At 51.5% G+C, this 13,341-nt stretch overlaps 1 protein-coding gene across 2 annotated transcripts in view; it reads left to right on the forward strand.

Annotated features, from left to right (window-relative positions):
• Positions 1 to 7,584, forward strand: part of olfm1b (olfactomedin 1b) — a gene marked incomplete at both ends in the record, with an annotated part of 17,819 nt that extends 10,235 nt beyond the window's left edge. For both annotated transcript variants that reach the window (XM_084486939.1, XM_084486938.1), the window contains 3 exons: positions 398 to 617; positions 5,316 to 5,422; positions 6,910 to 7,584. In XM_084486939.1, coding sequence (XP_084343065.1) covers positions 398 to 617; positions 5,316 to 5,422; positions 6,910 to 7,584 — 1,002 coding nt within the window. The remainder of the gene's footprint in view (positions 1 to 397; positions 618 to 5,315; positions 5,423 to 6,909) is intronic.
• Positions 7,585 to 13,341: the final 5,757 nt, after the last annotated feature.

Raw genomic sequence — 13,341 nt, forward strand, 5'->3', positions numbered from 1 at the left:
GATGACCAATAAAGAGCTTTCCCAATTGTTGTTGGTGTGCTGAGGGCTTGCTTTTAACTGGCTGGTCAACACCTGGGGGGGGGGGGGGGGGGGGGGGGGGGCGGAGCCTGTCTCCTTGGCCAATCCAACCGGGGGAAGGGTGGTCGCCTGCGGGATTGCGTGGCTGCTCAGACGCACTAACACCGACGACAAAACGCACTGTACATGTGTATTGCACACGCTCTGAAAACACACGCACGCACTCACACCGCACCACGAGCAGCAGGGGTCTTCATGCTAGGACAGCGGCAGGCTAGCGCAGTGTAGTCAGGGCCAGACAGGTGTTTTTACTTTCTTTTATAAAACCTTCTCTCTTTGGAACGTGACACTGATCCGTCGCATATTCTAATCCTTCCAGGCCATAAAAGCGAAAATGGAGGAACTTAGACCCTTGATACCAGTGTTGGAGGAGTACAAAGCCGATGCCAAATTGGTATTGCAGTTTAAGGCGGAGGTCCAGAATCTGACGTCAGTGCTAAGCGAACTTCAGGAGGAGATGGGGGCCTACGACTACGAGGAGCTCCACAACAGAGTGTCTAATCTTGAGGACAGACTCCGAGCATGCATGCAAAAATTAGGTAGGCAAAGAAAAAAAAAATCAAGCTGTCCATTTCACAGACACACACACACACACACACACACCCACACACACACACACACACACACATACACACACACACACACACACACACACACACACACACACACACACACACGTATACATGTGTTTTCAATGGCTGAGAGGAAGAGAGGGCCCTCCTCAGGCATATTCACATAGTGGTATCCCCACATAAGGACATCTTCGTTGTGGCTCAAGAAAGACTCATTGATAGCTTAGAAAACAAATACTTGAAATGCTTTTGCACAGGAGTAGCTGAGTCAGTATTGGTAATTCTTAAACAATCGTTGAAACTCTTATATTGGCTATAGTACTACAGAGTTAATTCTTTTAGACACATATCATTAAGGATAGAGTCTTTCAACTGGGTGTCAACCACCCTTAAAACACTAAACACTAAACACTAAACACTAAACACTGGGTATGATACCGGGCTGCTGATTCTAGCAGATGCTGTTAAACACCTGCGTCCACATCCCCCCGGCATAGACACACTCACTGATCCACATCAAGGGGGGGGGCTCACACTGAGCTCCGGGGGGAATACACCACGGCAGATCAGGCCGGTAATGCCTTGTTATTGTCTTCCAAACCCACCACACTCTCTCAGTCTTCTGGCGATGGTGATATATCTATCCTTGCCTGCCTTGTTTATCGATACACACCATTACCCATGAGCTGTCACGACCTCTCATAAGTATTTATAATCCTGGGTTGTATGAATATTACATGAATACAACACAATATGAAACTCGGAGCCATATATCATTATCGCTACGCCGTATTAACTGTGGTTGTGTTTGTTATGAATAGGGACAGCATAATGTCATACAATGCACGCTCATGAACACACACACACACACACACACACACACAAACACACGCGTGCATGCACACACACACATGCACACATTTGTACTAACTCATTACATCTCAGGGCAAGTGTTAAAATTGAATGAATGCATTGAGTAATTGAATTGCTAATAATAGAACAAAATGAAAGCTATATCAATCACATTGAGCAGACCGGTGTGTATAATCCATTAAACATTAAATGCCCTATGATGAACAGCAGAAACCGATATAGAAACCCTATTCTCAGTAGGGCTTCAGAATGCATTATGGGATGTTTTCTTGGTGGTACTCCATATTGGCCATAGTGACCCAAGAGAGCTAGAACTATAAAATCCTGAATCAATGTAAATGTACCGTAACGTGGGCTCATGCAAACGTTATTTTGCCACGCCCCGTTTGAGAAACACTCTGGCAGTTTCAAACAACCTCTCCCAATCATTACAAATAATTCATTACTAAATAATGACCAAAAACACATTCCTACCAACACATACATGTCATTGTGATGTGGCAACGCGACGTACGATCCAAATCGTCCTCGTTGTATTAGTTCCCTTTCTCTATGCGCACTATTCTACAAACCTCCCCCAACTTGTTCCCTGGTCGTTTTCACTCTTCACACCCGACGTCAGCCCTACGTTACGTCACGTTTACTTTGCATTCAGCTCATTTACCTCAGGCTTTCATCCTGGCGACGGGGGCCTGTGAACAATCGCCGGCCAGCAGATCAATAGAGGAGCAACTTTGCGTCTAAGTGCTTCACTCCACTCCAAGTGATCCTCTGAAAAGAGGCAGAAACGAGCGCAACCCGACACCCTTTACTGGTCCACCACCACCGCCGCCACCGCCGCCACCACCATCTCCCCAGCACCACCCTTTCCTGCCCCACCGCTACCCCTCCTGCCCCACTCCACACGCTCTGCCTGTCAATGCATTAGTTGCTGGACCAGAAGTTTACGGATCAATTTGTCCTGGTTTCTGCTCCTCTCGTCTGGGGGATGAAGGGCTCAAAGTATGACAGGAGAGGAGGAGATGAGAGAGAGCAGGAGAGGAGAGAGGAGGAGAGGAGATGAGAGAGAGCAGGAGGAGAGAGGAGAGAGGAGAGAGGAGAGGGGAGGACGGGAGAAGGAGGACTGCAGGAGGACTGCAGAAGCATTCTGCTGTCATCAGACGAGGAGAGAAAAACAAGAGACTGCTCCCACCAGGAGTGAGAAACAGAGAGAAAGCTCCTCCTTTCATCTTCACACGATAACTGGTCTCACACTTACACACACACACACACACACACACACACACAAAAACACACACAGCAGAGTGTGTGTGTGTGTGTGTGTGTCTCTGTGTGTGTTTGTGTGCACAAACACAATTTGCAGCCAACTCCGGGTGTTTTTTGGAGTCTCAGGCACCGCAAAGGTCACTCCTTCCATTAGCATGCAGCTCCATTATTCAGGAGGTTGCGGTGGACGACTACCGTGGGAAGGTATAGATCAGACCAGGGAGGTAGGACAGGGGGAGATTTATGCCGGCCATTGTGGGATAATAGACGGAGCGGGGACGTGCCGGGGGGGGGGGGGGGGGGGGTAGATGACCGGCCGTGGTAGTGAGGACACTGAGGTGAGGTGATGGAGCGAGGGAGGATGGTACAAAGACAAAGGCGAGGGTGATGGATAACATGGTGCTGTCATCCACCCTGACCCCCCCCCCCCTCCCCCGTCAGAGAGACTTAACGGCCCTGCTTCACCGCCGGGACGTCTGTCGTCAAAAGGAGGGTGGAGGCGGGGCTGGTGCGGCATAGTGACGGATTTCATGATTCAGTTCACGTCGGTCAGTTCGCCAAGAAGAATCGTTCGGAATCGTTCGTCCGTCCGTTCGTCCAGTGGCGTCTCCGGTAGCGGTGAATCACGGAACGCACGGTTGTGTCAGACTCAGCTCCTCCCTCGTTCTCAATCGATCGCGCAAACGGTCATCAATCAACACCACGGCATCACAACTCAGTTCCTTTCAGCTGAGGAGCGCTTCATGTTCGGAATCGGGATGTTGTCGCCCGGGCCGGTCCCTCTTCACCACTCTGCGAGGGGGGGGTCGAGTCTGGTAGAACGAACGATAGAGACAAAGAGCGAACTGAAACTGGCAATCAGGTCGTTTCGTTCTTGTTAAAGAGTCGTTCATTGGAGCTGATTCGGTCGCAGACGACCCATCACTAGTGCGGTATCAGTTCTCTGGATCTCTGGATTGTCTTTCATTTCTCGTTTCTATAGTCACAATGCAAACCCAATCAGCGCCTTCGTCACGGCACACGTTTGTCAGCCTCGTCAGCCGGCCCTGCGCTGACCAGATCAATATCTGTCAGGTGTTTTTTTTCCGTCTTCCTTCCCCCCCCCCCTCCCCCATTAATCCAGTTCATCTCCATCGTCCACAGACCATCGGTTTTGGCTCTTATCCCCCAGGCCACTGGAGAACAGAGCTAATGGTGTGTTGTTTTCCAGAAGCCCTCCCCCTCCCCTCCCCCTCCCCTCCCCTCTCCCCCCTCCCCCCTGCGTTTGTTTTTTCCATTTGATCTTCCTCCTCTTTTCCTCCTTTGCCCTTTGGTTTAGTTTTTTTTTTTTGCCGTCCATTATTCAGGCCAAAAGGGGATTATTAGGACAACCGCCCCCCACCCCCCCCCCCCCCCATCCCATATGCATCTCCCCCCGGTATGCAGAGATCTGCATCATCAAGAGAAGTGAGGCAAAGCTGTCTCTCCCCCCAGACTCTCCACGCTCTTCATCTAAAGATAGAACCTTGATAAGTGTGTTTGTGCGTGTGCGTGTGTGTGTGTGTGTGTGTGTGTGTGTGTGTGTGTGTGTGCGTGTGCATGTGGGTGTGTGTGGGTGCGTGTGTGTGTATGTGTGTGTGTGTGTGTGTGTGTGTGTGGGGGGGGGGGGGGGGGGGGGGAATTGAAATAAATAAATAAATAAGATCAACAAATGCATCAATGAGGGGGGGGTCGGCTTATCCCGGGCAGACTGACGTAATCCCGGTGTTACGTAAACGCCGCGTAGGGGATAGTAAACTGTGGTCGCGTGACAACGGGTTGGTCTCCGTCCAGCTGCCACCCATGAATAAAGCGGCGCCACACACCCAGGGGAGAGCTGTGTGTGTCTGTGTGTGTGTGTGGTGGGACTTACATAGGCCACATATGGGGCAGTAGGCAATGGCCCACATTTGCCGGCGTAAGTTAAACACCAAAAAAAACGGCTCGTGATGCACTTTTGTGTGTTTTTTGCAGCGCGTGGGCGATAATCAAACCCGAGACATACGTATATGCACTGGTTTCTGCTCTTAAAGGTCAACCGTACACACCTGAAAGATAGGGTCAACTCAAAGACAGATGGGGCTCACCTCAAGCCCAGAGGAAGCACAAACCATCTTGATTGATCTCTTTTTTCTCTCTCTCTCTCGCTCTGTCTCTCTCTCTCTCTCTCTCTCTCTCTCTCGCTCTGTCTCTCTCTCTCTCTTTCTCTCGCTCTGTCTCTTGCTCTCTTTGTCTCTCTGGCCATCGCTCTCTCTGTATCTCTCCCTCACTCTCGCTCTCGCTCTGTATCTCTCTCACACGGTGCCACTCGTTCACACATGGTGCATAATAACCTATAGGTGGTTGCATTAAATATGTAGGCCTTACCTGGCAGGTGGCGGTTGTTTATACAGACCCCCCGCACATGCCTGTACTTCATATGGACCGGCCACCCGCGCCTGGTGACTCTGTAGTGCCTGTGCCCCCCCCCCCCCCCCCCACCCCACCCATTGCCTGTTCTCATTGCAGCGTGTGGTAAACTGACTGGGATCAGTGAGCCCATCACCATCAAGACGTCCGGCTCCAGGTTCGGCTCCTGGATGACCGACCCCCTGGCCCCCGAGGGTGACACCAGGGTACGTATCCGCCGTCTCTTCTCTGTCCTCTCCGAGCGCTTGTTTACCGTCAATGTCACGCTTTGCCAGCCGACCGCACTTTTTTTGACACCTTCCTTCTGCTAATGACCAGATTTAATTCTGGGAGGATGTATCGCGTGAAGGTTTGTTTTGTTTCGGAAAAGAACAAGACAGGATACAAATACTCATTTGGCTTATTACGCTAATTGATCTGATTTGTGTTTGACTACGTGGAGAAGACAAATACATTAGAGCAAAATATGCATGAATAATTACCTTCCGTAAAGCCTTGGATGTGTTTGCACGGGGGAAGAGGAGGGCGGGTGGGCAGCGGTGCACACACACTGAGACGCCCCGTGGGTCTTCAGTCAAGTGATTGCTGTGTGGAGCATTTGATTGTACCAAAACCACCAGAAGTGCTTCAGGTTACGGGGTGTCAGGGAAGTGAGGAAGAGAAAGAGAGAGAGAGAGAGAGAGAGGGAGGGAGGCTGGGAGGAAAACAGGGAAGGAAGATGGAGAAAAAGGAAAAAAAGGACAGAAGGAGGAAAGGAAGAAAAGGATGAATTAGGGATGAGCGTGGGTTGTAGGATACTAGGCTAGTACATGAAGAATCAATTACAGTTTAGGGAGGAGGAAACGGAGAGGGAGGCAGTGCCGGGAGACTAAGTGACCAGAGCAGACATGTCCTCTAATCATCAGCCCGCTGTGCTCGGCCTCTGGAGCCCTCCAGAGACACCCTCCCTCTATCTAAATCATTTCTAAGGCAATCAGCAAACAAGGACTATAGGCGTGTGTGTGTGTGTGTGTGTGTGTGTGTGTGAGTGTGTGCGTGTGTGCGTGTGCCGGTGGCTACAAGTGATGTGTTGCCGATGGTAGCTCTTTTAGTCCTAGTTAGGAGGAGCAGATAGCAAAGTCCCGTTCCCCCCCCCCCCCCCTAGCATCAATCCTCTGGAATGGGCCATCCCTCCCGACCGGGCCCCTGGCCGGGGGGGGGAGGGGGGCGCGGCGGAGCGGGGAGCTAAGTGTCCAGGCTGGGGGGACACGGTGGGTCTTTTTGTCTGGGGCTGATGAGTGGTACTACCCCCAGAGCTGTCACGGCGCGTGTTAGTATTCACAAGCTGTCCGGACCCCGGCCCCGCCACGCTCCTCCAGGGCCCCCGGCCCCCGCCACGCTCCTCCAGGGCCCCCGGTTGGTTCTGCCTTAATTAGGAACCGCTTGTTGATTTGTTGTGTGAGTTGATTTCGCGCTGCATGGTTCTGCTTAATCGGCATTCACGCTCCAAACATTACGCGCGGTGGGCCCCTTTTGTTTCGGGGAGGGGGGGGGGAGAAATGATGGCGATGGAAGTTTTTAAGCCACAGGGGTATTTGACTCGCGGCCGTGCGTTGTTGTTATAATTTATCATGCTGATTCTGTTTTCACACCGACTCTTTTCCCCATCCTCCTCCTCCTCCTCCTCCTCCTCCTCCCCCCCCTCCCCCTCCAGGTGTGGTACATGGACGGCTACCACAACAACCGCTTCGTGCGCGAGTACAAGTCCATGCACGACTTCATGACCACGGACAACTTCACGTCCCACCGGCTGCCCCACCCGTGGTCGGGCACGGGCCAGGTGGTGTACAACGGCTCCATCTACTTCAACAAGTTCCAGAGCCACGTCATCATCAAGTTCGACTTCCGCACCTCGGCCATCAGCAAGTCCCGGCAGCTGGACTACGCCGGCTTCAGCAACGCCTACCACTACGCCTGGGGCGGCCACTCGGACATCGACCTCATGGTGGACGAGGGCGGGCTCTGGGCGGTGTACGCCACCAACCAGAACGCCGGCAACATCGTGATCAGCAAGCTGCACCCCGGCTCGCTGCAGATCGTGAAGAGCTGGACCACCAACCACCCCAAGCGCAGCGCCGGCGAGTCCTTCATGATCTGCGGCACGCTGTACGTCACCAACGGCTACTCGGGCGGCACCAAGGTGTACTACGCCTACTCCACCAACTCGTCCACCTACGAGTACATCGACATCGCCTTCCAGAACAAGTACTCGCACATCTCCATGCTGGACTACAACCCGCGAGACCGCGCCCTGTACGCCTGGAACAACGGCCACCAGGTGCTGTACAACGTCACCCTGTTCCACGTCATCCGCTCGGAGGAACTGTAGAGCGGGCGGGGCGGGGCCGGGCGGCGGAGACGGAGGAGATGGGGGGGGGGGGGGGTGTGGGGGTGGGGACAGAGGCACTGTCAGCGGTGTTCAGACGCTTATACTGTCCCTGTAGACATTGCTCACACACACACATATATATATGAATATATATATATATATAGATATATATATATTTACAGAATATATGATGGAATATATATCTGCAACAAAGAGACAAGAGAGAGAGAGAGAGAGAGAGAGACTCTGTGCCGTAGGACTCAGACTGACCGTGGCTGTAGTGAATGCAAAGTGGTAGAATGTACATTATGCATTAAGTTACGACAAAAAAAAATATGTTTGCTATGTAGAAGAAAAAAAAAAAAGATTGTAAAAACAAACACAGTTCAACCGTGGGATGTACATTGGGAGGAGGAGAGAGGAGAAGGAGAAGAAGAAGAAGGGGAAGAAAAAAAAGATGCCAAAAGAAAAAGAACGTCATGCCTTTTTTTATATTGGAAAACCCGATTCCCATGACCTGTGTTCCTCCTGCTCTGGATCTCCTGCTGCCCGGCCCTCCCCCTCTCCTCCCGGGGGAGGAGGGGGGAGGAGGAGGGAGGAAGGAGAGGGAGGCTCCTTCAAAGAGACTACTGTATCGGGGCTGATGCCCACCCCTCCAGAGTCAAGTGGCTGAGAGGGAGAGAAGGAGAGAGAGCGAGAGGGAGAGAGAGAGAGAGAGAGAGAGTGAGAGGGAGAGAGAGAGAGAGGGAGAGAGAGAGACAGAGTGAAAGAGAGAAGGAGAGAGAGTGAGAGGGAGAGAGAGCGAGATGGGAGAGAGAGAGGGAGAGAAAGAGAGAGCGAGAGGGAGAGAGAGAGAGTGAGAGGGAGAGAGAGCGAGATGGGAGAGAGAGAGGGAGAGAAAGAGAGAGCGAGAGGGAGAGAGAGAGAGTGAGAGGGAGAGAGAGAGAGAGGGAGAGAGAGACAGAGGGAGAGAGTGAAGGAGAGAGAGCGAGAGGGAGAGAGAGAGAGTGAGAGGGAGAGAGAGAGACAGAGTGAAAGAGAGAAGGAGAGAGAGCGAGAGGGAGAGAGAGAGGGAGAGGAGAGAGAGCGAGAGGGAGAGAGAGAGAGAGTGAGAGAAGGAGAGAGAGCGAGAGGGAGAGAGAGAGAGAGGGAGAGACAGAGGGAGAGAGGGAGAGAGAGCGAGAGGGAGAGAAAGAGAGAGTGAGAGGGAGAGAGAGAGGGAGGGAGAGAGAGAGAGGGAGGGAGAGAAAGAGAGAGAGCGAGAGAGCGAGAGAGAGAGATAGGGCTGTGCTATTCAGAAGAAGGCAGAGCCACTGACTACAGTTGTATTATACATATCCTTTTTTTCAATCAGTGCAGTAGCAAAAAAAATCTAAGTCTGTAGAAGAAGATAAAAGATAAAAAAAACCACCCATGAAAACATGAGCTAGGAGATCCGGAAGGCGATGACTGTTTGCAGCACTCCTGTTTGAGATTATTGTTCGTGTTTCGTGAAGACGTGTGAAACCAAGGCTTTCTTTGCATGATTTTTTAATCATTCACTGCGGTCTGCCCTCCTGAATGTCCTTTGTTGTACCAAACAACGCGTGTGAAATAGGTTTAAAAAAAATTCATGAAACAAGAAATGTGCGAGCCCCAGCCGGGAGGAAGGCAGCGCAGCTTTACGGAATGTGAACGTTGCTTTTTCACTGGTTTATATTTCAGATTTTTTGGTTTTAGGTTTTTCTGTTCCCCGTCCTGATTTTTTTCTCTGAGAAGATTCCTTTTTAATAAGTGTGACTTTGTATCGTTGTAATCGTTGACACTAGTTTTTCTTCTCTGCGTTGATTTCACTTGGCCCGAGTTGGGGCCGGGGGGGGGGATCAAATCCCATCACAAAAAAAGTTAAAGAGAGTCAAGTGAAAATAGAGAAAAAGGCGAATGTATCTCGTAACGTATTCTCCAGAACCTGACGCCTAGCCCCTGGCCCCTAGCCCCTGGCCCCTAGCCCCTAGCTCCTAGCCCCTGGCCCCTAGCCCCTAGCCCCTGGCCTCTAGCCCCTGGCCCCTAGCTCCTAGCCCCTGGCCCCTAGCCCCTGGCCCCTAGCTCCTAGCCCCTGGTCCCTAGCCCCTGGCCTCTAGCCCCTGGCCCCTAGCTCCTAGCCCCTGGCCTCTAGCCCCTGGCCCCTAGCTCCTAGCCCCTGGCCCCTAGCCCCTGGCCTCTAGCCCCTGGCCCCTAGCCCCTGACCTCTGGGCCCTAGCTTCTAGCCCCTGACCCCTGGCCCCTAGCCTCTAGCCCTTGGCCCCTAGCTCCTAGCCCCTGGCCCCTGACCCCTGGCCCCTAGCCTCTAGCCCTTGGCCCCTAGCCCCTGATCCCTGGCCCCTAGCCTCTAGCCCCTGGCCCCTAGCTCCTAGCCCCTGGCCCCTGACCAGTCTGACTCCCGGCCAGATGCCTGGCAATGGAGGAGGTGGCCGGGGGTGTGATGGGGTGTGATGGGGTGTGATGGGGTGTGATGGGGTGATGGTGTGATGGGGTGTGGTGGGGTGTGATGGGGTGTGGTGGGGTGTGATGGGGTGTGGTGTGATGGGGTGTGGTGGGGTGTGATGGGGTGTGATGGGGTGTGATGGGGTGTGATGGGGTGATGGGGTGTGATGGGGTTGTTTCCACGCCCTGCAGGCCCTCCGCCTCAGGCCCCGCCCACTGCTGGTGAAGGGCGGCGTTTGTGTGTATATCCCCGGGAACGGGGACTTTTTTGCGCTTTGCTGGACATGTGTGTTGTATCTAAGATGAGATAAGTTCAATGATTTGTGTCAATAAAACTAAACAAAACGAAAAAAAAAAAAGCTTAACTGTAACCTCACAGAACACGGTGGAGACCCCGTTCTTTGATGGCTTCATTGTCGTATTTCAACATTAACGACCGTATTTTACGCCTTTCCATGTCCCCGTTCGCTCTGCGCCTCCCCTTTCACGACGTCATAAACTCAGCACTGTGATGACACCATTTGGGAGAAAAGATGACTTTCCACGCATAGTACGCATAATAATATATCATAATTATTCCACCCATCATATTCCCGACACAGTCATTTACAATTACTGTACGGTATAATTAAAGTATACTGGCTCATCTTTTACACTTTTGCATCAGCACAATTCCCTCCAAGAACTCTGAGAACCTCCTGGCCCTCCGCCCTGCCTCCACCGCCGTCTCCGCGTCCCCGTCCTCTCTCGCCGTCTCAACGCGCCGGCCCTCTGATGTCTCATGAATAAATGATCCTATTCTCCGCCCGCCATGGCTCCGTCTGAACAGAAGCCGGTGGGCGCGCTGACGCCGCGAGCGGGCGAGCGGGCGAGGAGGAGGAGGAGGAGGAGGAGGAAGGCTCGAACGCACACCGGGGGGAAGAAACGCCAGGGCCCTGAGCGAGCCGCGCAGCACGCTGTCACTCAGCGGGCGCAAGGACGCCTGTTCAAGGGATGCGTCGGCACGTTTGAAGGCCGGGCGAAGGGATCGACGCGCCGGGATTGTTGTGCGCCGCAGTCAACATTGAGACAGCCCCCCCCCCCCAGCCGTTTACGTTGCACACTTCAGTTACTTTATGCATTTAGGTATTTTGTTGGGTGTTTGGTCTATTTCAGGCAGGCAGACTGGCATTCAGACTGTCAGTCTGTCTGTCAGTCAGTCAGTCAGTCAGTCTGTCTGTCAGTCTGTCTGTGCAAGCGGATGATAATAATAATAAGCAGACTGACGCAATCTAATGCAAATAGTAAGATACACAAACAAATAGTAATACTGTTTAATGGACTGATGCAAACATACCGACAGAGGTGGGCGGACATATCACTCATCCTATTTATTTTCAGTCGCCTTTCTTTTCCTGTGTGCCTCGTATTGATTCAATACATTTGACACCAGAATAGGTTTAATAGGGCCTGTCTAATTACCGGATGCAATCTGTCCTTCTCAATGCACCGGAAATTGCATGACATTGCTACTGCATCGTGGACCAACAAACACACACACAATAAAAAAGTGTGTCCTAGCTTGGCAAGGACATACGTCACTTGGCCCTCGAAGGGGACGAATAAAGTGTTTTGATTGAATGGGGGTCTTAGAAGCGGAAGATCTTCAAGGAAAGCTGTAATGAGATGGTTTGATGTGGTCACATAAAAGGAGTGTTTACATTCTCAACAGCATCTTACTCTTCTTTGCGGTCTCATTCTATATGCATGTTTCATATCAAACACGCAATGAAATGCACACGCAGAGGCCAAGGCCTTCAGCAGGATAGAAATGCACACACAAACACACACACACACACTGACTCTGACACACACACACACACCTACACAGAGGAGGGAGGGGTTATGAAGATATACCTTTCTGGAGCGAGGTGGTGGACCGGGGGCGCCAGATGCTTCATCGTAATCTGTAATGCTAAATCTTTGGCTGGCCAGATAATGGTTGCTGATGACGGGCGGGCAGGAAGACGGCGCCCCTGCCAAATGTTTTATTTGGCAGAGGAAGACAAAGGCAGGGCAGTCTGAGCGGATTTTGATGATCACAGTCGATTTTTTTATGGTATAAAAACTCATTTTTGTCTCATTGCAGATTTGCAGATGGCGGAAAATTGTGTACGAGCCTTTGGAGTTATCGCAGTGTAACGCGTCGACACTCATTCAGCGTCTTGCAAATGTTTTGTAAAAGTTAGGAAAAGTTAAGTAATCAATATGACTTGCCATTCCTCTGGCACGCACTAGACCCCCAGCCACCATCCCTCATGCGAACACGCGTTGTGTTTCTCGGGGTTTCATTACATATTTTATCCGATAAAATGCATTGAGTGAAACAAAGGAAGAAAAATTGTAAAACAGGACTCAATTCCGCCGCTCAGGGCAAAGTCTGTCAGCCATTGAGAAGCATTACCAGCAGCCCGACATGGGTTGGCGTCACAGAGTGAATCAATACAGCCACTAACAGGAGCGAGGGGGAGAAACTCCACAACGATAGCCAGACGATTCTTTTTCATTAGGCGGTAATAAAGGCGGAGAAGGGCGGTGGTTGTCCAGCTTGCGGTCGTCTGTGTGTCGTCTCGGCTTACTGCCGCGTCCTTGTCAGCGATTCCACACCTGCTCTCAAAAAATGAAACCTGTGTCCTTCATTAGCATTTTCCTAAATACTTTGTCCTCATAAACAGCATATGGCTACAATGGCGAAACACACACCCGCACACACAAACACACACACACACACACACACACACACACACACCCACGCGCACACACGCACAGACACACACACAAAGACACACAAACGTGTGCACACAAACACACACATACACACAGAAAAACTAACCCAGACACACATACACAAGAACACACAGACAAAGACACACACACGCAAACAATCAACCGCACACACCACACACAAACACACAAACTCACACACAAAAATACACACACACACACACACACACACAATTACACAAGGCTGTACTAGAACCAAGTTCACACACCCGGAAGGTCATTTCCTTTAGCTTAGAAGGTATAATGAAGCATGACAAAACAAAATTGCCAATACCCTATACTGTACAGATTGCAGTTGTTTGTCTGACTGCAATGTGCACCGCGCCCTCAGCTTCTATCATCCCTGACCTAGAAAACAGTTCAGTGTTTATTGGGAGATATGTCCTGAACCTCAATCTCTGCTTTCCTTTAATGGTACATAGGGGGAAAAGTGCTCGAGTAGTACGTCAAAAAAAGCACACAATGTCCTGT

The sequence above is a fragment of the Micromesistius poutassou genome, assembly GCF_964030765.1.
Source record: "Micromesistius poutassou genome assembly, chromosome: 22".
In the NCBI taxonomy this organism is placed as follows: Eukaryota; Metazoa; Chordata; class Actinopteri; order Gadiformes; family Gadidae; genus Micromesistius; species Micromesistius poutassou.